General features: G+C 37.2%; 1 protein-coding gene across 1 annotated transcript; it reads right to left on the bottom strand.

Annotated features, from left to right (window-relative positions):
• Nucleotides 1-613: 613 nt before the first annotated feature.
• Nucleotides 614-25,892, bottom strand: LOC136015947 (vesicular inhibitory amino acid transporter-like). The gene is made up of 2 exons (XM_065682599.1): nucleotides 25,656-25,892; nucleotides 614-1,765 (listed from the first exon to the last, which is right to left on the bottom strand). The coding sequence occupies exons 1-2, from the start codon at nucleotides 25,890-25,892 to the stop codon at nucleotides 614-616; spliced, it is 1,389 nt and encodes a 462-aa protein (XP_065538671.1).
• Nucleotides 25,893-27,699: the final 1,807 nt, after the last annotated feature.

The following is a 27,699-nucleotide window of genomic DNA, read 5'->3' as shown; positions in this document are numbered from 1 at the left end:
TTGCATTTGAGCTCATGATAAAAATCAGGCTTTCAAAGCTGTTGTAAACAGTTCTCTTTTTGCCTACCCATTTAAAAAACAAGTGGTAGAACTTTTCTTACATAAAAAATTGAATTCACTGATTTATTTTCTTCACACTTTGAATTATATTCTGCCAATAATATGAAGTCATACCTCATCCGTTTGCAATGATAGCTCTCACAAACTCTATCATACTATCATACTCTATCATATCTAGATTTGATAGCTTTGCAACTGAACCTGTGAGAAATTCTGGTTAAATTGGTGGGATCATTTACAGCAACCATTTTAGAATGGCATGTCATGTATGAACAAAACCATATAGGATTAGTTTAAAACTATTTTCATGATAAACCACTTCAAAACTTTTTTTCCTCTAAGTATTTTAGATAGGGGCAATTTTGTACTTTTTGGCTGTGAAGGTTATTTTCCAATTTGCTTTGAGCCACATACTTACACAGTTAAAACATGGATGAGGCAAACATTTAAACATATACTTATTTTTGCCTAGTGACAAAATAACTTATATACTGACTAAAAGAGTAAAAGCATTTACAAGATTTGGGCCTTATTTGGATTTCTGGAAATCTTTTTACACTCCTCCAAACACTTCGAGCAGCCTTTTTATTGAGCAAACTATGCCTGCAAGGCTACAAAGGAAACCCAAAGTGAAAACAGAGATATCTGCACATTTCTCTAAGAAGGATAGTTTTTTCCATTTAAGTTTTAAATGGAAGAGGGAAGGAAGAAGAAAAGTCATAGCAGCACCTGTTACACTGCCTGTTAAACCCATCAACACTGCAAAATGTGGTACGAACATGGCCATCAGCAGAGTTGACAGGAGAAATGAGCCTCTTACACCCAGAGAAAATAGTAGAGATCTGTATTTGGAATGGTTTTCTCTAGAAATACAAGCATACACAATTTCTGTGGCTGCAAAAAAGGGCAAAGGGTAAGAAAGAAGAGCCTTGGCTAAGAGACACAAATTCACTAGGGTTTCAAGAAATGACGGCAGGTTGTCAGTAATAATTTCCTTTGTCTCTTCACCCCAGGTCAAGAATGCTGTCAGTGCAAAGGTTGTTTTCATGACACAAGCAAAAAAGTGAGTCCAATTCAGCATACAACTAAATTCCCCTGGGTTTTTCATGTTACCTTCAAGTGTGGGAAGAAATATTTGTGAAGTGTAACTGAAAATGATCACCCCTACAGAGACCAGGAAGTCCTCAAACTCAATCGAGAGTCTGAATTTTCCCCAGGACCACTGATGTATTTGTGTGAGACAGTAAGTCATCACTACAAGTATTATAATGAAATGGACCAGGGAGCAAAGCTGGCTGAGTTTCGAAACAATTTTGAGAGTTTTGATAAACACACAAGGCAACAGTGTAACAAATGCAATTACAGACCAAGTTTTCTCAGTCACTGGTACATGTGGAAAACTATATGACAGCAAGTTTGCACTAACAACCAGATACAAAATACATGTCATGATCAGTTCCATCACCTGGGTCACGTTAACAACTATGCCACCTAGTTTGGGAGGTAGCCTTTTGCAGCAGGCATTTGCAATATCTTCATATGTGTCTCTCACTCTTATCAGTTGCCCATCTTCATTTTCTTCATACAGGCAAGCGATTAGAATCTTGCCTGTGTAACAGCATAGTGCTGCAGCCAAGATAATAAGAAACAGGCCACTGTAGCCACTGTGGAGAAGAGCATACGGCAATCCTAGGACAAATATTCCCTGAAGAAGAAAAAGAAAAGATATCACAAAATCTCTGAAGCAGAAGGTTTCCTAGAAGGCGCACTCCCAAACCTGACCTCCATTGAACATTGCTTTTACCTAACTGCATGCTGGAAGTACTGCTACTTTCAGCTAAGTAAGTAACAATCATAAGAAATGTGTTTATTTATGATAAATGAAATTATCAGAAAAAAGGACTGTTCCTATAAACACACATATAATGATAAGCTAAGAAAAAGAGAATGTGGCTGAATGATATAGTTAGATTCCTAGTTAATATTTAACACTGGTGTGATTAGAAGCACAATTTAGAAGGTTCATAGGCAGTTATCCAGTCAACATGCATATTAGTGAAACAGGTTCAATATCCATAAAATTAAGCAACTGTAGCAGCACTTGTACAAGTTTCATTCAAATCAAAAATAGTACTTGTCCTGGTTTCAACAGGGATAGATATAGTTTTCTTCTTAGTAGCTGGTGCGGAGCTGTGTTTTGGATTTAGTCTGAGAACAATGCTGGTAACACACTGATGTTTTAGCTGTTGCTAAGTGGCGCTTACTCTGATCAAGGACTTTTCAATCTCTCATGCTCTGTCAGTGAGGAGGGGCACAGGAAGCTGGGAGGAAGCAGAGACAGGACACCTGACCCAAACTAGCCACAGGGATATTCCATACCACAGCACATGATGCCCAGTATATAAACTGGGGGCAGTTGGCCAGAAGCCTCCAATTGCTGTTTGGGAATAGGATGGTTATCAGTCAGTGGGTGGTAACTGTATAGTGCATCACTTGTGTTCCCTGAATTTTGTTCCTCGTTCTCTCTTTTTCCTATATTATTGTTGTTATTGTTGTTGTTATTATCATTATGATTAAACTGTTCTTATCCTGATCCATGGGTTTTATCTTTTTCCCATTCTCCTCCCCATCCTACTGAGGGGGGAGGAGTGAGCGGCTGCATAGTACTTAGTTGCTGGCTGGAGTTAAACTACAACAGCACTGTTGATAAATCCAGTAATGACAGTTGTCTTCTGTCTAAAAATTTTTAACAGACCTCTGGAAAAAAATTGGCACTAGAATGACATCACAGTTAACTTGTGTTTCCTCTGCGGTTTCTGTATGCCGCATGCAGCCTTTGCCCTTGTTAAGTACATTACTGAGGTTACTAAGGTGATTCTTCTCACAGCTGAGATTCTGGACTGTGAAAACTTATCTAGGTGTTTAAAAGTACATATAAAACATACAGGCATAATTTTCACTAAACAATTTCTGAAAGAAACAGGATTATACTTGTTTTATCCAGTAAAAAAAGCAGTGGCAGTTTCACAGAACACTGTGTATTTCTTTGTTGTTTTTTTTTTTCCTTGCTTTCTTCTCCATATTTAAGGACAAATGACACTTTTATGTGGTTTCATTTCCATCAGCACAAGACCAACAAAACTCTTGAACAATAGCTATTCAAAAAAAGGAACTAATTTAAGAAAGATGCTTCTGTGACATTTCTCTTTTTGTGTTACAGAACTGAAATTAAGCAATACAAATTAATAAGACTGGTCAGATTATGTTTTGTTCTTGGTGACTCAAGAAAGGTAGGGTGGAAACAAAATACAGTTAACCAGTTCTAGAGATATTTTAACCTCAGTATTTCTTACAGCACCGATGACATGATGAAATATGAGCATTTGTGCTCATGTTTGCTATTCCAGCCTGACAGATGACTTGATCTGATCAAATCCATCCAAACTCTATCTTTTTTCTGACCAAACCTGAGCAACCCCATCTCCTCTGCAAAACTCAAGAATCCTGGACAGAAACAGGCCGCCTCACAGAAGGGGCAACAAACCTCTTCTCCAAATTCCTGAGTGGGTAGTGCCACTGACTTCTTTCAGGAGCCCAAGCAGGTGAGTTTAATGGTCTAAATCTTCATTGCAGAATTTTCCATCCACAATGTTGGACATAAGGCTGTGTGGCAAACAAGTGTTTCAGGCATGCTTCTGTCTTTGGTGTTTTCTTTCATCTCCCACAGGTTTTCTATCTAGCAGACAGTTTCTGTGAGGCCAGTCTAGGAGCCCAGCTCTGCTGGAGCTCATCAAGAAGGAAGGTGTTTGTCTTACCTTTGTAGGATTTATAGCTAGCACCCCACTTCTAAGTGATACAAGGAATCCCAGGCCTGACCCATAAGGAGAGCTCTGAAAAGAAGCAATTTTTCAAACACTAGATAATCATTGATGTGTACAAAGTATTACACTATTCTCCCAGCCACAGAATAGAGTGCTTTTCAGGCAGATTGTGAGATGAGCATCAGTCAGAAAAGAAAGATCAGAAATCCTTAAATTAAAACAGTATTTTTTTCTTGAAGTCAGTGAGAAAAATGGAGTGCCCATCACATGAATGAGCAGCGTTGCCTGTTTCATCCAGGCTTCACTCTAGATGCAGATATCTTCAGCTTTCAGCTTAATTAGAACTGGAAGAATCATACTAAATACATGCCCTAGTATATTTTGATCAAAAAGTCTATGCCTTTATGTACCGAAACCAAGTACCTCAGTTATTATTACCGATATAATAATGAAGATATTGATTAGATCTCTTTTTGGTTGTTTTCAAAGACTTCATTTACAGAAATGCTTTTCTAGCAGGTCACAGTCACAGGTGCCATTTCATTTAGGAGCTGGGATGTTTACCTACATAGCTTGAATCACCCAAATCTCCCCACTCCAACTGCTTAGGTCCATTCCAATGAAGGTCTCATGATGCAATTAGCTTGCAGTGTAATTCGCATTTTTTTTGACATGAACTTCACAGAAGTGTTCAAAATTCAACCTTTCTGCCATCTAACAATCTACTTAGTTAAAAAGACAAGATAACTGGCTGTATCCAGACTGCAGGTAGCATACATGTGGCAGTAGCTTTTGATATCATGCCATTTTTAATCACAACTTTCACTGACTGACTTAAAGAACAGAACATGATTTATTTCCTATGAAAACATTCTTTGGAAAACATTTACATAACAGACCGAGTTTAAAAGCATCACAAATAAAACAAGTCTGTGAAAGAATCAGGAAGATGAAAGCCACAGAGTAATCTTCCATATTAAGATAAGAACAGTGATGTTCTCTCAATTTCTTGCAAGTTGTAACAAGCTTATGTTATTTGTTCCGTACTCACAGCATTATTATTTTTCCCCTTAACCTGCATTTAGGAGTTCAAACGGTATCTCTTGACCCAAAGGGTCACTGTATAATCAAACCGCAGCTAAGTGTCAGCATAGGCCTTACCTATACAGTGGCTTACTTCCCTGCTGAATTTAGTCTATTAATGATTATAAGACTACCCTCAACCTAAATTAAAGCATAAGTCTTCCAGAGAGAATATCACAGACGGTCATTTACAGTCCCCCCCACAGGTGTCTGCTTTTTCATGCTTAATTTTCAGTTTAATCATAACATAATTCTAACCTCTAACATTTCCTTAGTGTTGTTTATATCGTATAATTTTATTTGGTACCTAACACAGGCTACAGGATGATAGAGGTGGGTTTTTTGGGGCTGGTTTGAGAGTTTTTTTTTCCTGTCTCCTGAATTCAGACCTTATCAAACAAACCCATTTTTGCACTGTATATTTTCTTTCTTAAAATTATGGATCAGTGATTGCCAATTTCAAAGTTTAGTTTAGAATTTCTAAATTGAACCATTCTACAAAAATTGTAGTGTTTCTTTTCAGCTAATGTATTTGACACAATTTTCCCAGAGTTTGTAAACTTCAGCTTTCAGTTAAAAATAGATACCGAATACTGTGGACGTAACTGGTTTTGAAGCTTTTTTGGATACAGAGAGTGGTTAGTAGAGAGAAATGGTAAAGCTCTGAATACGCCATGTATGTAGTGATGAAATTACAGTGCTTTTCCTGCCTTGCCAGAAAAGTTCTTTTTATACTAAAAAAAAAAGGGGGAAAAAAAAGAAAAAAAAAAAAAAGGTTTCATGTATTAGCATGTTATCAGATTTCTACAAATAGCCAAAAGTTAGAGATGGCCATCACAACTCAGAGAACAAAAGACCCTTTGTCAGATTTCAAAACACATTTGGGATTTGATCTTCTTTTCTTATCTTTCCAGAAGCAATACTTTCTGTTAGGATTATTTCCTGAACATCACCAAATTTAAGTAGTATAGTTTCAAAGAAAAAATTATCTTTAATATGCACTTATTTTGCTGTTAATATGACACAATGCAGGCATCAAGCTGTGTTCTATGGTTTAAAGCTGCTCGGCAACCATAGAACATTGCTTAAATTAATTTATCTATGGAAAATTTGTCCTCCATAAAGAAATCCTTTCACAGACGCTGCTGAAGGTAGCATTTGTGCCCCTCTCATGAGAAGTGACTGTATAGAGAATGTAGACAGAGCAAGTAAAAATTTCACCAGTTCTTTCCTAGTGGAAGAATGACACCGGTAATTCTTCCACCATTTGCAAATGCACTATTTGGTCCAGCCTGTCTGCAGCACTTGCTCTTATTGAGTCTTCTGATCATGTATTCTCATGTCCAAATTGTGGCACAGACAGCCTTAGCTGTGAGGCATCAATTAAAAATGAGCAGCAAAAGGAACTGTTTCTTAAATTGTCTCACAGCTCTTAGTGTTCTGTATAGGAGCTGCTGCTGTCTGAGTGGTTTTATTTCTAACCATTCTAGTGCAAAGTCAAATATGTCAGCTCTAAATACACTGTTTACAGATGATCTGTTGCCCTGGGTTCAGCAGTAACAGTCATTTTTCTCCTTCTTAGTAGCTGGTGCAGTGCTGTGTTTTTGACTTTCAGCCTGGAAACAACCCTGATAACACCAATGTTTTTAGTTGTTGTTAAGTAATGCTTACTACAAACAAGGACTTTCTCGGTCTCATGCTTTGCTGGGGAGGAGGGGAAGCCGGGAGGAAGCAGAGACAGGACACCTGACCCAAACTAACCAAACAGGTATTCTGTACCACAGCACGTCATGCCCACTGCATAAACTGGGGGAGTTACCAGGAAGGGCTAGATCACTGCTCGGGTCGGGCTGGGTATCGGTTGGTGGGTGGTGAGTGATTGTATTTTCTTCCCTTGTTATTTCCGTTATCATTATTATTATTGGTGGTAGCAGCAGTGGTTTGTGTTATACCTTAGCTACTGGACTGTTCTTATCTCAACCCGTGGGAGTTACATTCTTTCAATTCTCCTCCCTATCCCTTTGGGAGCAGGGGCGGAAGTAGCCAGGGAGTGAGTGAGTGGCTGCGTGGTTCTGTGTTGCCAGCTGGGCTTAAACCACGACGTCTGTTTACAAAAAGACCAGCATGGGAAAATAGCAATCACACAGTTGGCTACAGGGGATTTTTTTAAACAGTCCTTTATCACAGCTCAGCTTGAGAAGTGTGTTATTTGCCACCACCCCATCCATCCACATATAAGGAGGAACCCGGAGGCTTGCCCAGCAGGCTGCATCTTCCTTTGTCTTCCAAGACATTTGCAAGACATGAGTATTTTATCTCTAGACTAAGGATGGAAGCAGACTATTCTTTGTCAATGAGTGAATACATGTGCCTGGGTGGAGGTGCTTGTCAAACATCCAGAGTAGTCTTCACCATAGGCAGCTGGGCCTAGAAAGAAGAAAGGGCTGAGGGCTAAAGTGGTGACCAGTCTTTGAAGAAATGTTAAGGACAACAGCAGAAAGGGTGTGTAAGGAAAGGTCAGTCTCACCTAGAAGCTATTTATTATCCTTGTCAAAATACCCCCAAGCAGAAACCACAAGGTACAGCAGCTACCACCAGAAATTACCAATCCACCTACAACAAAAAGCAAGAAGATCAGGATTTCAAAATTACATCTGCACATTAAAACATTTTGGCATTTGTTAATGGTTTGACTGTAATATTTGAACTACGTGGGAGTGTTTCCCACATTAGCAAGGCTGGCTGCCTGTTTAAAAACACTGGATAACTGGATTAGTGTACAATGCAAAAAGTGGGTCTTCTGCCATAACATCAGTCTTCGACACTACTTTATCTCAGGGCAAGCACCTCCCCAGGGAATAAAATATGCTTAGAAAAATGCATGAATAAGCACTTCCAAACACTCTGAGATGATATAAACATTCCATAATGTTCAGTTTTAAGACTTCTTCGTACCAGGTAAAAAGCTTCATTTATAGGCTGTTTTAACCTGTAATATGAGACTTTGGAAAACAAAGCAGATTGAAAGGTAATTAAAAAATAAAGATCAAATCATAGTCAGAGCTGAGACATTCCAAAAGACAATGAAATAAAATTACGTGAAAAGCAATGCTAAAAAAAAAAAATATCCAAAAACACATTTCACCTTAAGACTTGCTCAGATGGGAAAATAAGAAATTAAGAAGAATTTAACTGAAAATTATTCAGTTAGTACAGCTCTCCTATATGCAGAACACATGCTAATATGCCAGACTGCTGAATTAGCTGATTGCTTTTCTCACCATCTGTAGTTACTCTACTGGAACAGTTCCTTTAAGCCTAACTGTTTTCCCAACTCTGTATTAGATTCCCTACATGAATATGGGTTAAGCATATAAACTATACCAGAAATCCTCCTTCATGTATCTTCTTGGAAGAGTAGGGAGATAAATTCAAGAACCCTGCTTCACAGTACACTTCCACAAAATAATTTTGTTATTTAGCATTTTTTATAATTTAAAATAAATAATTTTCTTGAACTGTTGCAGGTCTGTGTTGGTGTAGTATTTATGTGAAGATACAACTTTATCATCACTAGATAAAAAATACAGCAAATCCCTTAATCCTATGTCACGATAACATAACTACTTGCTTACTGACCTCCATGGTGTTTTTCCCTTCTCAGACATCCCTGTGATCAATGCTGATTTTGTATCTATCTTCTTCCAGGTGACTATTGACTACATTGAATAACACTGGACCAGATGCCAATTATTCTACTAGATAACCTGCTAACCTTAGTAGAAACTAATTCTTTTGACAATAAATACATGTTGACAGTTACTTTTTGGGGATCTGTAATTTAGGCAGTTGATAATCCATTTAAGATGTATTCTATTGTTACACTATTTTAAAATCAGAATGTTGAATAGTAATGTGTCAAAATTCATTTAAAAAGCTTAAATATATAATCTTTCACTCTCTATATTACAATCTCATCAAAGAATTATGTCAAGTGTGTTTCCTAAGAATTATAAGGACTTTCTCCAAACCCATAATGATTCGCATGAATTATAGTCCTAACTTTTTATTCTGTGTCAATTAAAGTCTGTATTAACAATCGCATTCTTTTTCTCGGGATTGTTGCCGAGTTTCACTAGTTAGGATTGAACTGGCTTTTAAAATATTGTAATGATATCCACAATCTTCTGAATTTTCCACGTGTAATAATGATTGAATGAGAGTATTATTGGGTCAGATATATCTTTTGTTACACCTCACAAATGCAAACTTTCTGGGCATTCTGCTCTCAAAATATTAATGAGATAAATTTTAACATCCATTTTAAATAGTAACTGTAGTTATCCAGTAGTTAATTCTCCAAGTTCAAGCTTGGAAAAAATAGGCACCTCAATTTACATTTCACGCCTATGTTAAGATAGGTTTTTAGCACAGCTGAGACAAATTTCCTGTCAGATATGCCTGTTTGTTTTCCTGGGCAAGAGAATACGTACACAATGTATTGTAGTTAACTTTTAAATGTCTTCTGCAGAATAGCATGATTTGCATCGTGAAAAATTAAAAAATTACCTATTGCTCTCCTGTACTAAAAGCACATCCTCCTGATTTTCTACAGAGACTACTTATGAAGTTGCACCTTTTTTTCAGAGCTAAGGACAATTTTAAATCCTTCTACTGATAATGTAGGAAATAAGTGTAGCAAAATTCAGTGAGAGATATTAGAAAAGTGGAAGGTGATCTTACATTAGAAAATCTGATTTTTTCCCACTCTCACATCCACATACTCAACAGCACTGCGGTGTATGTCCAAGTGGCTTGGTGAGAATCACTTATATGCACCAAGGAGGACCAGGCATGTTGGCAGTCAAGGGCTCACCATGTCTGTGTTGTTCACCTTGACTAGTGATGACCAAAGGATTTTGGATTTGCCTTCTATAGTCTTCTGGAATGGATTCAGGTTTGGATCTTTTTTCTCGTATCTTTTCTCATCCCTCATAAATATTAGGCAAAATACCTGAGTTTCACAACACTGTTGCTTTTCTTACCAGCATGTATTACAGATACTGTCCTCTACTTCATTCCCATAACACTTATCTACAGGTCAGTTTTTCCACCTTCCCGTCTGAAAGAAATCACATACATGGTGCTCTGTAGCAGGTAATACATACTTTCCCTTTCAACTTTATTCTGCTGTTTCTCCTAGTGTTTTTAGACAAGTATAAACAGACACATATAGAGGAACACTCTTCCATTCATATTTAATTTATACAACTATTAGTATTTCTGTTTCAAATTTTTACACTAACCATACCTAGTTGTTTTTTTCTTTTTTCTCTAATGCCTAAAAATTGTTTTCTTACTGTCTTAGTCCCTGCGAGATATGTCTTTTTCCCTAGTGTCTTTTGGTTCCTTTAGCTCTTTGCTATGCTTCATAATTTATAATTTACAATTTTTACTCTCACCCTCTTTTTCTCCCTTTTGTCATTTTTTAAAATTTATTTTAATTGATATATTCATTTTACACCTGAAGTAGGAGGGCCTGTAGCACACAGGCATACTATTTCTTAATTATGAGATGTGGCTTCTGGACATCTCATAAATTCTTGTTAAACAACTTTCAAATTACTTTCACAATTGGCTGTCTGTATTTATTCTTCCTAAACAATTATCTCTCATAATTTTTTCCTGGTTTGTAAAACTCACTCTTTTTGAAGTGCAAAGTGTATATATTATTGACCTCTGTTTTCTCATAACGAATGTAATTAGATCCACTGGTCTGGTCATCTTCATTCAATGCAGCGAGGCTCAGAATAGGACTACTTTATGCTAGGTTTAATACCTTTTGTGTTAGATAATTATCATCTATAATTTTTAGAAACTCTAATGATGTTTTACTACAGACTGAACACAACATCCAGTATAGGTCTTTAAAACTGAAGTCAACAAGAAAAATGCAATTTTTTCTCGTTGACAATAGCTCAAACTCAGATAAACATCTCTCTAACATAGAGTGCCACCCTCACTTCTATGTACTCTTTTTCTGTAAACCTGCTTCAACTAATTATTATTAATTTCCAGTCATGTAAATCACCCCACCATGTACTTGCAATATCAGTTATATCCTATTTCTTCTGAGCAGTGAGAATTTCTGGTTCCCTAGATGGCTACCCAAACTCCTGGCACTGCTCTGCAGCAACCAGGAAAAGAATTCATCTGCTTTCCCACTTGCTTCATGTTTTTTTTCACAGCTCAGCTGAGTCTGAATTCAAAAATACTACAAATTGTTCTGTGGAAAACTTCAAATATTGCCCATGGCCTGTATGACCTTAGCAGCAGATTGATCTCTTTGAATGTCTCTTTCAATGTCAGTGAAAACTCTTCCTTTAACTTCAGGGATGGCTGGATTAGACCCCAGCAATCTTGTTTTTCATGATTTTTCTTATTCTTTCTCTCTGCCAATGCCAACCTGGTTTAGCTGCAGGGAGGAAAGTGGCTAAGAAATTTATTCTGTGATTAATGCCTGCAATCACCTTGTATACCAAAAGAAACTTTTAAAGTGTTTTTATGTCAATCCTTCCAGTCCCATAAGCAGATCATACAACAGATAGACTGCTCAGGAGATGTTGTGATAAGATAAGCAAGTAAAGAAGTTGCATGGGCTGCTCTGGAAAATGAATGTGTCCATTTGACTGACAGAAGCCACTCATTTTGTTCTCCTTTTAGTGACCAGATTAGTCTTAAAAATCTCCTACAGATCAGGAAAGGGAACAGAGGAAAGAAATTATCTCAGCAAAAAAGGAATTGCTCCATGGAGTGTGACAGCTGATCCTGTTGGCTTTTCTATTGGTTTAAATATTTGTTCTAAACCCAAAATAATATGCTTGATACTTAATTCTGCATGGTTTGATGGAAAATGTTAGTTTGCATAAATTCAGAGCTGTCTGCAATAATGCACTAAATCACACAAAGTAAATCTCCCAAGCAAATTGCCTTTCAAGAAAACGTATTTTGCTTGGTCCCAGAGGAGAAAGCAGGCTTTGGTGAAAGAATGAGGGCTTTTATTATGTGTTATGTAGCTGAGAGAAAAAATAGATAAAAAAAGTAAGACAGTCTGAAGTAAACCAAACATTTTGAAAGCTATAATGGTAAGCAACATGGACTCACTGGCTGCTTATTTCTCACATTATAGCTCATCACACATTCTCAGGTTTTCACCTGAAGGCAGGCAGGAACTCAAAACATCCAGTACAGCCACATCCAAGTGAGTTTCCATGAAAATGTGGTCAAATACCTTGAGGGGAGGGAGAAAGGGAACTTTGAGAGACTAGAAGCAAAGCAGTGGCAAGCCAAAGAACTGCATTTGAGTGTGAGCTGACATAACAAAAGGAAGAGTTGAAGTGCATAGAAAGTTCAAACCTTCTGGCTGGAAGAAAGCATTTAGCTTGTTAGGAGTTTTTCTTGAATGCTGCCTATGTGGGACAAGCCACAATTCTTGTTACTTTTGACAAGTAAGGCTGAAAAGGAAATTGATAAAAAACCCAAACCCATATTACAAAGAACTTTGTCCTGGAACAAACCTTATGCACCCCTGAGAGGTGAAAAAGAAGACAGGTTACATCTTCTGGAAGCTACGTTATATTTTCTGAAAACTGGCACAGGATTTGTCATGACTACATGCTGAATAAAAGGTGACTGAATCCTCCCCTGGCTAATATTATCTTGTTCCATTCTCAGCACAGACCCAGACACTGATTTTAGGTGGACTTTTCCTCAAGCAATAATGGCTCCCAGAGCACATCATATAAAAGGGAAATTTGTTTTAGAGCACTGCCTGGAGAGAATACAGTTAATAGCCTGGATGAAACACATAAATAGTGGTATACTATTTTTCTTTTTTGATCTCTAGGAATCAGTAAACCGATACTGAGTACCACAGTATATTCTTCTGAAACACGTGAGAAGAGATGCTGTCTTACAATTAGGATGGGTATAGACAGCAAATCTCTACCGTCTTTCCTCTCTTAACCTGAGTTAAACTTCAGTGGCACCCCTGGAGGCTTCTGCCCTTAGGATAAAAGATGCAGCAACTGATTTTTATGGCTGATATTTCAACATGCACAGATAAAGATGAAGTTGAGGTAGCAAATGAATTCCCATAATGGAGGTGTCTCCTACAATGTCATTAAAGATCACACCATTCTTAAATTCAACAAAGTAAAATAATTACCCTAATTTTAAGTAGATGAGACAAACATTCCCAAATATGTATAATAAAGAGAAAAACTGAAGATCAGAAATGTGACTGTGTTTTCTGACATTCCCTGAGTAATGAGCATAAAACCAAAGATATTTAAGCTCTTCTTTAACAAAAAATAAATTGTGAATGTAGTATACAGTTATGTATTGTGAAACCAAGCATATGGCATATAAAATGCATGTTGAAGATGCCTTTTTGAGGTCTCTAGATGTAAAATACTTGAAGTATTATTACTTGAGGAGGTATCTCTCATTCTGTTTGCACAGCCTGTGATGCAGAGATTCTTGACCTCTACTGGCCCACAAACAGAAGTACTGGAATTATGAAGTCATATTCCTTTTCTGTGGGTTTTGGTTTCATTTGTTTTGGTGTTCTGGTTTGGTGGTTTTTTTATTATTTTATTTATATTTTTTTTCTTTTTCTTTTCCTCCTTTTTTAAAACGTATTTTATTGGTCTGCAGCCACACTGGAAAGACTTCGAGACAGGATGCTGTCTGGAAAAAACAGCCGAGGATCTCTGGACTAACAAACTGGGGACCTTGATTATTCTTAATTTTTAAATACAAAAATCTATCTTCATGAATAAAGAGAAACCTGCTTATTTAATTATTAAAACAAAGCCAGTTTAGTGATTGCTGTAAAAGTTTGTGCATTTTTAAAATAGTTTAATTTTTTTTTTAACCTGATCCATTCTAACAGTGCAGGGAAAACTCCTCAGCTCTATTGGATCTCTCCTTTGTTCATACTTCAGTGTTGCGAGCTGTAGTGATTTCGTGTTTGAGAAATGTATTTTAAGACTGCATCTATTTTCTGTTCCTTTCTTCTAACAATTTTCATTTCTCACGTTCAGATTTTTAGGCCAAATCCTGATTTATTCATGAGGTGAAATGAATGTTTTTTAGGTGAAAACTCAATGACTACTACTAAAGTTACCAAAGTGACTCCTTGTTTTGCTGTCTTGTACCCAGGGAAATGATCAATTCTTAACACCTATGAATGGGATTAATCTCACTAAACTTTTTCTATTTATACCAAACATTTAATGAATGAGTACACACAGTAACAGAAAAGACATACATGACCAATCTACCTTGCTTCGGTGCATGCTTATTAGGAATGGGATTCTTAACTTCACCTATCTAAATACAGCAAAAAGTAAAGCTAATCTGCTACATCTGGAAAAGCAGTTACTGGAAATGATGGGTAGAAACAGGGATCCCTGGAGGACTATTCATTCCTGCTGTATAGGGCATTTATTTTAGGATTTGTGAATCTTCATTAGACATGTCTATCACTCTATGTCATCTGTAGAGTCAGATGAATTCCTTTATGAAGGCTGTGAGATTGTGAGGTGCCCTGGAAAAGCAAAGGAAGAGCAGCAAGTTGGGTAACCTGGTAACGTGACTGTACCAGGGGAGCCAGGAACAGGGGGAAAAGATGTCACCAGGTAAACTGGAGAATACTATAATATCAGGCTGTGAAATATATGAGGTAGAACCAAGGGGAAGGAGAATACGATGAGCAAGAGTCTTTGAGGAAAAATAATAAGATTTCAGAAATATCTAACTATAGGCATAAGTAGAAAGCTAGAGGGAAAGTATGCATTATGCAGATGATTATCCTTTCTGATTGGGAAAGGAAATATTCAGGGGTGGAATGGCAGCTGCTCACAATTTAGGAGACAGTAAAGAGCTTCTCAAATCCCATCCAAGCAGCAGAGGGAAGCCTACAGTTTTCTTCAGGTATTTTATTTTTAACTTGAGATGACAACAAACAAAAGTACAAAAGGAAGAGCTCTGAGAGCAGCTGGCTTCCCAGCAAAAGTGAAAAAAGTCAGCAGGCAAGCAGAAGCAACAAGAGCAGGAGTGGAGAATTCATTTTAAACTCCAGATCCCAATTAAATCTTAGAAGAAGAGTTTTAAAACCCTTAAGGGAAGGTGGCTGAGGAGATGTCATTTGGATTTGCAGAAATCATGCAGACAGCGAGACAAGGGAACGGCTTTAAAATGTGGTGAGATAGAATTGATCCCAGTGCCAACTTCTAAGTAAAATACAAACACTAGAATGAGAGAATTAACAGTCACTATAAGCAACAAAATAAGATCACTTTTTATAAAGAAGATAACTTTTTTTATAAAACTATCTAACATCACATTCTTATGCCCAGATTTACATTTTTCCAAGCCTCAGTAGGTTCTGAGACACCCAGATTTAGTGTGAAATAATCAAACTACAATGGGTTTTAAAACAGAAAAAAAAAAAAGCCCTGTATATCAGGGAGGAACTAAACTAGCCTGGATCAAACATGTTTTTAGAGGGGAAAACAGCAGTAAAAACCACTCTACATGGAAATACCCATGTACAGTAAAGGCAAAGGCTGAAGCTACCATTGCTATTAATAACATAAAACAACCAAAAAACCTGCTTGCTCTAGGGACCTACAAAAGATAATCTATTGATGCCGTTATTTGTGTCAGTTAAAGAAACGGACTGAGAGAAATCGAAATGGATAGCAGAGTATGTGTATATGAGCTGAAGTGAATGTTTCTTCTGACTCCTATGTTTACATTTTAAAGAAGTAAACATTAAATTTGATTTTTTTTTTTGTTAGGTATTTAGTGAACTCAATATTGTACATATGGCAAAACTAGTGCCACTGGCCAAGATTACAGAGAAACATTGGCTTCCAAAAAACATGGTGTGTGTGGGGAGAAGAGGGAGAACACACAAATAGAAGTCAATATTTTTTATATAGCTTTTGGGCAAAATGCTTTATACAGCTTACTGTGCTAAAACTGGGTTATAATATATCATCTTCAGTACCATGTGTAATCAGTGTTTAGGGCTTTTAATTTTCTCAGAGAGCTCCATTTGCACATTCAGAGTTTATGCCATTTCAGTGAATCTCCTGCTGTCAGGAATTACACACATGGAAGTAAACTCTAGATTAACCATCTACAAGTTTTATGGAAGAAGCTTTATCATTTGGAAAATCTGTTACAGAAACATTACTATTTCTGATTCTATCAGTATATTATAATAATTCAGATGTCCTTACTTTCAGCACTGAATTCTCATATACAGCTGCAGATATTGAGCTTTATTTCCTTGATGCCTGTCAACTTTTATTCCTTCATGAAACCTAAGGCTCACTCCTTCTTTTTATAAAAAAAAAAAAAAAAAAAAAATGAGATCCTGTCTGAAAATTTGCAAATGGAAGTGAGGAAGTTTATAAAAAACAAGAAAGGAATGCTGACAAAATACTTTACTTTCTGCTGCCTGTCACTATGTTCTTGATGTCTTGGGAGGAATGTTACCTTGGGAGAAATTATATGTCTAAATACAGTTTATTAAAGCAAATTTACTGAGGTTGCACACCTCATAAATTTAAGAATAGGGACACAAAGAACACTTTAAAGAAGAATATTTTCCATTAGTGATAGCTGGTTAATGGTATGTGCTATACAGAGGCACAAGTGTACGAATTATCTCAGCCAGAGAAGGGTGATAAATAAATATAATAGGTAATTTGGGCTTCGTTTTGAAAGACAACTGTCAAACATAGCAGCACAACAATAAAGTAAGCAGATATAACAGATATAGAAGTTCAGAGTTGACTAATAATAGTGTTTTTAAATCCCATGTGACATGCCATGAATTAAAAAAGGAGAAATTATACCATCTGTTTTGATTCAGGTTGTTGAAAGTGATCTCAGGGATTGATGAGACAAAAGAACATGGTAGATTAATTTATTTTAGTGTAGCAGGAGTGTACACCAGCTATTCCTTTCACCTGAGGGAGCCAGAGATCCTTGTTCTGCAACAAGTGATAGCACATTAAGTTTTCTCATGGAATAAAGTGATGACTGTTTTCAAGCAGCTGACAGGTACTTGATCCTGTTTGGTAACATTTACTGTTTCAAAGTGTCTAATTTTCACAACACTACTATCCATTTATCTTTGATATAATGGTTATGTCATTGTCTTTCTTGACCATCTGGATTTTTAAGATAGAATGAGCATTTTAATGGCTGAATATTCTAAAATTACTTTTTTTGCATTTGTCTGCTGGTTTATCTTGTGGTCAGCCCCTACAATGGGTCTCAATAGCAAGAGGAATCCATTCTATACAGAAAAAAAATGAAAGGAAATTGAATCAAATGTCAAACTGGTGTATCACAGGCCACCTTTGAACAATCATTTTGTAAAGTGTTTCTGTAAAATAGAAACATTTTGAGACTTACTTTCAAAATTGTTTTCGTTATTGGAGCTCCTGTAAGTCCTTGATTGGAATCCCATTCTATAGGGCACTGTGCAAGCAAAGTACAAAAAGATGGTCTCTTCTCCAAAGAATTAAAAATCTACAGTTACGGTAACAGGAAACAAATACAGGCAGACAGCAGAGTCAAGAAAACCTTGAGTCAAGAGAGAGTAAATGGTGGTTTCAACGTAGCTTGTAACTGTGAAATTTTCAGCAAAATTTCTACAAGATTGAGAAGAGTACAAATAAATTATCTTCATACACGTTCATAGGAATGCTTGTTTAAATATTTAACAAATTGTCAATGGTAATTATAGCGGGAAGAACAGAGATCAGAGTTGATAGATGCAGAAAGCTAAATGGTAGATTGTTCAAAAAATAGATTAGTAGCTTATATTTGATTTGATGGTTGAAGTGGTGCTTGCAAGAGCTGGTGGACACATGAGCTATGGAACTGCAGGTGAGTGTGCACGGGGTGAGCTTCGCAAGGTCAGGGAGGAATGTGCTTGTGTGACCTAGATGGGAAATTATTAGAGCTCAGATGGGACTTTTAAGCTCACGGGTAGGAAAATCAGACTACATATTAGTGAGGTTTTACAGTAAAAATAGGCAGAAGCGGGACATAGTCTGAGTGTGAGAATTTAGAGAGTCCTGACTGAAAGATGATGTTAGATGATAGGCCTGCATAACAGCAAGGACAAAAGATATTCACAAATGGTAAAGAAAGGTTGATATGGGCAGACTCTGTACGGAGGTCAAGCTCTGTTTAGCTGCTTCCACTGACTGCAGAACAGACAGACCAATATTTTATGTGGGCACCAGGGGGATCCAAATAAGGTGCGAACTTGAGTTGGCCCAGGAAAACACGCTTTGCTGTCATTACACACTGCTGCAGACAGTGAATGGTGGGGTGTCCATCAATCAGCAGTGTCTCTAGTAGCCCTCAGAGCCTGAGTCTGCTGCAAGTGATAACTGCAGGGAGGAAGGCATAAGGCAGAAGTTCAGGAGAGACCACCAGCATTTGTTTTGTTCCTCATTATGGACAACAGCATAGAGCACAGGAAGCTGGTCGTGACCTTGAGTATTAATTAATACTTTTCCTTATGAAAAATTCTTGCAATGAAAAATACAAATATAGGGGTGTAGCATGTGTGTCCTTGTAGTTATCTACCTACCAGTACAAAATGTTTTTTTAAGCAAAACACCCCCAGGGCAGGCCATCTCCTGGATGGTTTGAAGGTTTCCTAATGATGAGAGAAAAAGAGGTCTGGGAGTCGGATGCACAATGTTCAGGTTTCTAACGTGTTACTCGCATATACCATTTATTTTATATGTGTCATGGGAGAAATGCAAACTGACACACCCTTTTTGCAAATATATGTAAATGTGCCTGTGAATAACACCTCTGTCACACAGCAGCGTGTCTTTTAAGGCGATAGTAGTTGGCCTTTGAAGAATGGCGGGGTTTAAAGCTCTTGGGTCAAGATGTGCTTTCATTTCATGCATATAACTGTACTTTAGCTGACGTACTGATGTCCCAACAAAAGGTATCTATTGGCAAGCTGAATTTGTCAGCATGCCAAAGCAGCTCTCAAGCTCCAATCAGTGCAAAGGTTCATGTTATTACTGGCTAGAAAGCACTGCTGTTAAGAAGAAGAGTTGAGCTGGTTTCTCCCAGCTCCTCCACAGAACCCCACAAGGACCTTGTCATGTGGTTCCTGCTCTGACTAGCTCAGATGTAGGGGAGATCCCTCTCACTGTGGGGCAAGAGGAGAAGGGCAGGAAGGAGAGAGCAGGAGGATCCCCAGTGTGAGACCCATGCAGTATGCAGCTCCCAGCTCCTGCCCCTCAAGCAAACAGTCCGCTGGTCTGCTGCTTCCTGCAGCTCGGAAAGCAGCCACCTGCCCAGCAGGCAGAGGAGGGTCCAAAAGGCCACTTGGTGCAGAGGTGCCCTGATTGTCCATGCACAGTGTTCAGGTTTCTGAAGTGTTACTCGCATATACCACTTATTTTACATATGTCATGGGAGAAATGCAAACTGACACACCCTTTTTGCAAATATATGTTAATGTACCTGTAAATAATACCTCTGTCACTCAGCAGGGTGTCTGTTAAGCTGATAGTAGTTGGCCTTTTTTTATGTTCAAAATATTTGAACAAAAAAAAATTGATCAAAAACTTTTTTATGTTCAAAAGCCTATTTTTTTATGTTCAAACATGTGATTAAAATTTTCCTATTAAAATATTTCAGGGTCCTCTTGTAACTCTCTTGCAACTCATCTATTAGGAAATTTTGGGCCCATAGTGTGGGTAAACATAATCCAAAGACTGCTTTAACTTCTAAAGATTTTTAATAAGTCATTTTAACACCTAGAAGGCTGCAAGAACTGCAGTATTTTGATCCATTACTTGTGTAACCCATGTACCTGTTTCTGGGATGCTTCAGGAGCTAGTATGGTGCTCTCTGAACTAATTGTCCGTATACTGGCACTGTCTATATGTCCAGGGAATAATTTGTGAAGTAGTTATATCACAGCTCCTGCTTTCTGGCAAATCTGACACAGAGGGGCTATGGAAACCTGATTTGCCACTCCTAACATTTCCATAATTGTTACAGTAGAATATGCTGACGTAAATCCATTCAATGCTCTCTCCATCTGTTCATTGCCCAGATGATGTGACAAATAACATAAAATGCAAAACCTATAAAAGAGCAACTTAAATCCCATGAGAACAATCCAAATATCTCTTCCTGGAACAAGAAACAAATTTTAGATGAGCCACCTCTCTATGTTTAGGAGTTCTGGCTTCATAACATTTTTAGTGTCTGCAGCTGACCAAGGGAAAAGTAGACAGATATAGTGCATTCTCTAATGAGATTTATGGGAATGGTAGTTACTTTTGTAACTCAAAATCAGTCCACTGCACAGTGCTTGTGTGTCAAATAAAGAGATTTCTGTGAAGTAGATATAATTTCGTTGTTGCAGGATAACACATTTTTGATATAAAGCTTCTGTGATAAAAAGTAGGGTTGGGAATAGAGAGAGTATATATCCTGTATGCAGCCTTTTCTGTGCTATATGAACACGTGCACAAAACTAAAGAAATCTGAGCTGAAATAAAAGGTTATATGTAGTAGTGATGTATGTCTGCAATCTTTTCTTTTCAAGAGAAAATCCAAAGAGAAAATCAAGCCATACATATCAGCAACAGAGTTTTCTTCCCTAAAATACATCTTTTATCAACTGCTTCTCATAATGGCGGCATTCTATCACAGGAAAAACAGATCCGAGTTTAGATGACTCTCACCAGGCTCTAGACTTTTTTTGGGTCTCCAGTTGTGGCTATGTGGGTTTGTGGTTGCAAACATATGAAAAATAAATTTGGCCAGTACTGCAGGTGCATTTCAACTAAAATCATATTAATTGGCACTTTTATGTGCATCACAGTAGTCCTACAGTATTGGAATTTTACTTGTGCTGTCATTATTTGGACTAGCTCCATTTGGAAACTTGAATTACTTACTGGTCTCAGGTTAGACACTAGCATTGGTCATCTCCCTTAAATTCTCAATACCACCTCTTGACATGAAATGCAGAAGTTTGTTTCCTTCAGACATTTTAGTCTCTACAATTTAGCTCAGCGTATGACTTTAGCTTCGATGTATAATTCAAGGAACTTACTGCTCTGGGCACCAGAAGGGACTGACCTTTGTTCTCAAGTCTGGAAAATAAATACTTAAGATCAAGTACTGCAGTCAAGATCTAAGTGTCTGTTTAGTTAAATGTGACTAAACTATTTAAGGCTGAGGATGAGAAGATTTGTATTGCTGTACATCTAATGACCTGATGGAGAAAACATTTTGCTTTCTAAGCACACAAGCGTGTACATATTTATATTTAGAAAATGCTTAAATACCTTGTCAATAAAGCTTAATGGGAGGGGTGCTTAGCCACCTTAAAAATATGTTTGCCTTTATATCTGCAGGGGCATATCTGCTAATTCTGTTTCACAACATGACTGTGTTTTCCACTTAAATCTTTGGGAATTGCGGATACTCAAGACTCTAAAGATTCAATCTATATTAGAGAGTTGAAGGCAGGTCACTCAGAGGAAACATCATAGAAAAATAAATATTAACTATGAGATATTCTCAAGTGAATCTTTTAGAGTTACATAAATAAAAATGAGCCAAATTGGAACCCAATATGGAAACGTATCCAGTACACCATGAAGTATATACAGATATACACTTTTGGTTTTAAAAATGGTGATTATTGAACTGTTGAGTCGTTCCTAAACTAATGTACAGTATACAGAAAATAAATATAATGAGCATATTTATAATCGCTACTGTAAGAATAATTTGACACAATTTAAAATAATTATTAGGAATAGTAATGGCATTATTGTTATTCCTAGAAGCATTCACAATAGACAAGCACCCTATTGTGCTATTCTGATCATGGAACAACAAAATTGCCTCTGCCATAGGTATTTCTAATTTTGTAAAACCTTATCTCTATAAAAAAGAGGAGACAAAATGTGACTACGCTGGGTGTCAGATGCACATTCAGTATGCTTTGATACGTCATGTTCTACCAAGCATCCAGGGAAGAAATGTATGCTCGTATTACACTGTATTTTAAAGATTATATATGCATCATAATACCAAAAGCACTTTGGAACTGCCTGATAAAGTGGCTGATGTTTTTGCACTTTTAAACTTATTTGTGCTCCTGAGACCTATGTGGAGATAGACTCACAATGGTGCAAATTACAGTTACGCTGAGTTGAAGAATATTTCACTTATTGCCATTATCTCAGTTCTTCCATTTGTCTCTTTTTTTTCTCCATTCTCTGTTGTCTTCTACCCCTTCTTGATACTCCAGACTGAATGCCTTTTTCTTTTACTTTTGCTTTCTTTTTCTTGCACAAACATTCTCCATTCTGTTTGCAACAATCCTCCTACATGTAGCTGGCAAATAAATACTTTATTGTCCTTTGATTCCACTGTGAAATGCTGTGCCATTAGAATTTAACTGTCTTCTTCCTTTGTGACTGTTGTTTTGCTCATCTATCCAGCACTACTCTACAAGCTAGCATGATTTTTGTTTTGCCTTTTACTGCTATATACAAACAAATGAAACTTGCATCACTCTGCCAGATGATGCCATTCATGCTCCCTTTTGAATAAACTCAGCTTTATGGTCTCTGTCCTTACCTAGATTAACTGGATACAGCTTTTCATTTGCCTGTACAGTGCTGGAATATGAAGCATGCTTCCCTGGAAACTTTAAATGTCTGAAGCAATCATTTACACATACAGCATTGTCACCAAAAAGGCATATATTTTCAGTTGAAGTTAAAACCAAAATAAAAATCTCTACCTGTTTGTTTGAAAATATTTGCATTTAAAATACTCTAAGAAAACCCTTGTATTTAATTTCGGAGACCAAAATTTTTTTTTTCTCATGAGAAATCTGGATTGCAATATAATCTCACTTTTATACTAATTGTATTCACCAGAATAACAGAACACTTCAGAATTCTGCTGAAATGTTTACCTCTAATTGCCATGCAAAACACTTCTGCCTTTTCCGCTGGATAGGGCAAAAACAACTGCCATTTTAGCATAGATTCTCTTCACCAGTCAGGACCGTTTGGATCGTTTTAATCATTCTGTTCACAACTCTGACTTTCTATTCAAAGCTTTTCATAGAAATTTCTTCAAACTGTTATTTTTTCCTGACAGATGCCCATTCAATATTCTCTCCTCTCTCCTCCTCTCCCACCTCTCCCTTTCCCTTTCTCTGCTCTCTAGCCTTGTTCCTAAACCAAATGCCATGGTATTTGGAAACAGGAAGAATACTTACATGTGTACATATGTGTACATATTCACATACTTGCTTACTCACATATGTACCTGGTTTCACAATGTGTTGTTGGGACACTTCAGCTGTATTGTTAATGAAATTGCAGCTCCTGCCCTCAGCCTGCCGTAGGAGAAAAACTCCTAAGCTGTAGCCAACTGCTTTTTTAATGCTGATTTCTAAAATATTGTACCAAATGAGATCCAATAGCTGTATGCAACACTCAGCATGCTGACAATTTTTGCTAAGACTGCAGTTACTGATCTGTTTGGATAATTCAGCTTAAATTTGTCCTGGTTTTAAAAAGTCAAATGTATGTTTGATTATGTTTTTACTATCTACTTTTAACTGGAAGCTATAATATTAATAATTAATAGGAATTGTGTACATAATGACATTCAGGAATTCTTAGGCACTTTGATGTTTTTACAGAGGCATTATTACTTTTTTTTTTTTTTCAGAAAGGAAAACAATAGGTGAGAGAGAACGTGACTTGCCAAAAGGTCATACAGCAAATATTGACAAAATTGACTTCAAGAGTGAAATCTTGGCTTCAGTGAAATCAAAGGCAAAGCTCAGAGAAACAACAGTGGGCTCTCATCCCAGACTCCTGTCCTGACTAGATGCTGCTGAGAAAGACTGAAGATAAAATGTGTTACTAGAATGTAGTTGGGGTATTTTAGGACTTCACGCTTTTATGCACAGCTGAACACTTTCTGAGTATGATATATTACTGTGCCCTGTTATTGCACTGGCTCTCATGTGGTGGAGCTCATGTTTGAAAATACAGCTGGGTTAGAAATATGTCTTTTTTCTCCTCTTTTGCAGAGCTGAGGGATGAACTACATACATAAACAAATGTTCATCAGCATAATCACAGACTTATGTGACACTGGAAAAGTTATTTTTCTGTAATTAAAGTGGGATAAAAAGTTGTCGTGGTTTAAGCCCAGCTGGTAACTCAGCACCACACAGCCACTCACTCACACACATTCCCCTCCAGGCAGGATAGGGGGGAGAATCGAAAGAATGTAAACCCCACAGGTTGAGATAAGAACAGTTTAATTACTCAAGTACAATATAGTACTACTACTAATAATAACAATGATAAGGGAAATAACAAGGGAAGAGAATATAAAACCAAAATGGAAAAAAACCCCAATAAACCCAAGTAATGCACAACACAATTGCTCACCACTCGCTGACCTACATCCAGCCCAACCTGAGCAGTGACAGGTCCCTTCTGGGTGCCTCCCCCAGTTTATGTACTCAGCATGATATGCTGTGGTATGGAAATACCCCTTTGGCTAGTTTGGGTCAGGTGTCCTGTCTCTGCTCCCTCCTGGCTTCCTGTGCCCCTCCTCACTGGCAGAGCATGAGAGATTGAAAAGTCCTTGATCAGGGTAAGCATTACTTTGCAACAACTAAAACATCGGTGTGTTATCAGCATTGTTCTCAGACTAAAGCTAAAACAAAGCACTGCATCAGCTACTGGGAAGGACAAAAAATAACTGTTACGGCTGAAACCAGGACAAAAGTGTTTAAGTAATGGTTACTGGGACTAGATGTGTCTGGGGATACTGCTTTTTTCTACCATGTCAGACAGAAAGCTAGTGGTAATCATAGAATTATTTAAGGAAATGAATCATGAGAAGTGAGAAAAAGAATCTGAAGTGTTTAGTGCTAAATTTAAGGATACAGAAAGATACTAAAACTCCACATAGAATGCTGGGACCAAATGCTTTCAGTCTTTCCAACCTGACTATTTAACATTGACAAGTATTATCACACTTCTCATGCTTCATGCTCCAATTTAAATCTAGCCTAACTTACATGTCAGTAAATATATATCTGACGTCAGTCTGGATCTTAGTATCTTTTTATTAGATATTTACCTCACATTTCTATCAAACATCTCTATCACTGCATTCAAATATACTAAAGATAACATCTGCACTTCCACAACAGATGCCATCATCACCATTTCATTTCCACTTGGTGTAAATATTTTTTCAAACTTTGGCTAACAAATCTATCTTTTTCTCTTCAAAAGTTTTCCCTTTGAAACTTTTTTTTTTTCCAGAGTGCTAATCTTTCTTCACAAGATTTTGCCTAACAGAATCTTTCTGCACAAAATTAGCAAAATCTTGTGCAGAAAGGTTGAAATATGTTAGTGATAAATTTATAGAAACCTTTTAGAATATTGGAAAATGATGGTGCAGTTAAGAAAAATAAAGCAGGCTAAATGATGACCAGGTTTTTCAAATGTGGTTGTAATGAGTGGGGAAGTAAAAGATTACCTGAATGGCATTTGTTACATTCCATCCTGCTTCCCAGCTGGTGATCAGTTTGACCTGGCCATGTGGCAGGGGAGCTGGGGACTTGTATTCTGGATCCTGGTGGCAAACGTCAAGCTCAAAGTTCACAGGCCCATCTGGTTCCTCTCTCTCTCTGCTGAGAGCTCTGTTCAGTTCATCTCTTCTAGCAAAATTCACATGCTCTTCATCGGTGTCTAGACAGCTGTCCCATCTCACCATTCTAAAAAAGAGAGATGGTGTTTCCCTAAGGCAGTTGAAAAGAGATGAAAAAGTCTGCTTCAGGTGAGCCATCCTGAATATTAAAGTAAAATCTTCCCTTACATGTCCTTATTGTTTTCAGCAGTTGTATATTGTTAATCCGTTTGTCAGATGAGCCCTGATATTGTAGTTTGTTGTCTTTTGTTCATTTATTTGTGCTGGTTTCAAATGGCAGTTAAGGAAGTATCTCGAGGGTCTTCAACATACTGTCCAGAGTACTCTGCAGTGAGATTTCAGAGTCTGCAAGCTGCAATTTACAATTCAAATCCTTTTTCGTTTTACCTATGATACCCATGAAGATCAGTCATTCATGAAGCATCTACAGGTAAATACAAGAATCTATTCCTGGAAATTACGCATGTTTCTAATACAAATAAATAGTTCTGCCAAAAGGAAAAAATGCTTCATTAAAAAATGGAGTTGATGGACTGACTGCTACATAAATGCATGTAAACAAGTTCATTTTTCCAGATGTGAGAATTTTTTTGCTGTGCTTTAGTGTCTACAGAGGTCAGTAGAACTTTAAAAATGTTCTTAAAAAAGCTCAAAGTTGCAAGAAGAAAAAAGTTGCTTGTTCATAACTATATCTGATTGATAGTTGCTGGTGACAGCCAGAGGAATGATATAGAGCTGAGATTCTTTGTTTCCCTTATGGGTGTAAATTGTGATACATTATGGTTAATCATACTGCAAGTCCTGAAAATAAAATTTACAAAAGTATCCTTTCCTTGCATGGGCCATGGACTTTGTGAAAGAAATGTAAAGAGAGAGAGTTTGGTTGCACTGTTGTAGAATTATTTATGCCCATTTTCTATTGTTGTTTCCCACGCCTGCTTGCATTCATATTCTCTCTGTTTCTTTGATAAGAGTAGTGGGTTTGAACAGCTAAATTTCTACTTTAACAACTGAATAAGTGATATAATGCTGCTTATCATACTGACAAAGTATTTGCTTATAAAGGGTCTGAATAAGACCATGTGAGTTCAATTACAGTCCTTGCTTGCACTAGCATGTCCTTTCTGTCGGCTGGAATTTCAGGAATTCTCAAATTTGTAAGCAAGTTTATATTTTTGAGCTAGAATTCTGAACTCGTGACTCTTCTGCTGGATGTATATGAACTGCAGTCTCACTAGGAACTTTCATTTTTCAATTAAATGGAAATAGGTCTTGCCTATTTCCAAAATGAAATATCCTTCATGCAGGCCTTGTTGTCCCTTTTTTTTTTCTTTTTTTCCTTATGTGCTCAGGATTAAATAAACATGCAAACATCTCTATTCTGTCTTTAATGATCAGACACTGAAATTTCTCTTGTTCTTATCACATAACTAAGTTTCTGAAGCTCTTCACAGTTTATCCATCTGTTAAAAAAAAAAAATAAAATAGAAATAGTTCAGAAATACCACCAGCACAGAATCATGTTCCTGTGCCTGCCTTGTTCAAGTCTCACCACTGATACCTGTATGTGCCATGTCCATGGGTTTATAGCTGGATGCTCTAGAATATATCTTTTACACATCGTGAAATCTGCTAATGTTGACCTGAGCTAAACAAGTGGTTCTTGCTTGTCAAAATATCCATTTATTGGTATGTCTGAAGACTGAAGTGGATGTCACGAGCTATCTCACAAACGTATCACGATCACCTGAAGTGATCTAGAAGGTGCTTGAGAACACAACTGTGGTTTTCACAGCAATTTTGGCCTTGAGTCTTTGAGTCTTTCTCTCATCAAAGCCATTCCAACAGAAAGCTTCAGGCACATTTCTGAGGG

This window comes from Lathamus discolor, chromosome 5 (assembly GCF_037157495.1).
Source record: "Lathamus discolor isolate bLatDis1 chromosome 5, bLatDis1.hap1, whole genome shotgun sequence".
Lineage (NCBI taxonomy): Eukaryota > Metazoa > Chordata > Aves > Psittaciformes > Psittacidae > Lathamus > Lathamus discolor.
This window is presented reverse-complemented; position numbering and strand designations above follow the sequence as displayed.

What these genes read in the sequence shown, in the direction of transcription:
- LOC136015947 (XM_065682599.1), bottom strand. Translation starts at nt 25,892, where the DNA reads ATGGTGAGATGGGACAGCTGTCTAGACACCGATGAAGAGCATGTGAAT. An exon ending in ATGTAACAAATGCCATTCAG is followed by an intron (nt 1,766 to 25,655) that starts GTAATCTTTTAC and finishes TTTCTTCTTCAG; the next exon opens with GGAATATTTGTCCTAGGATT.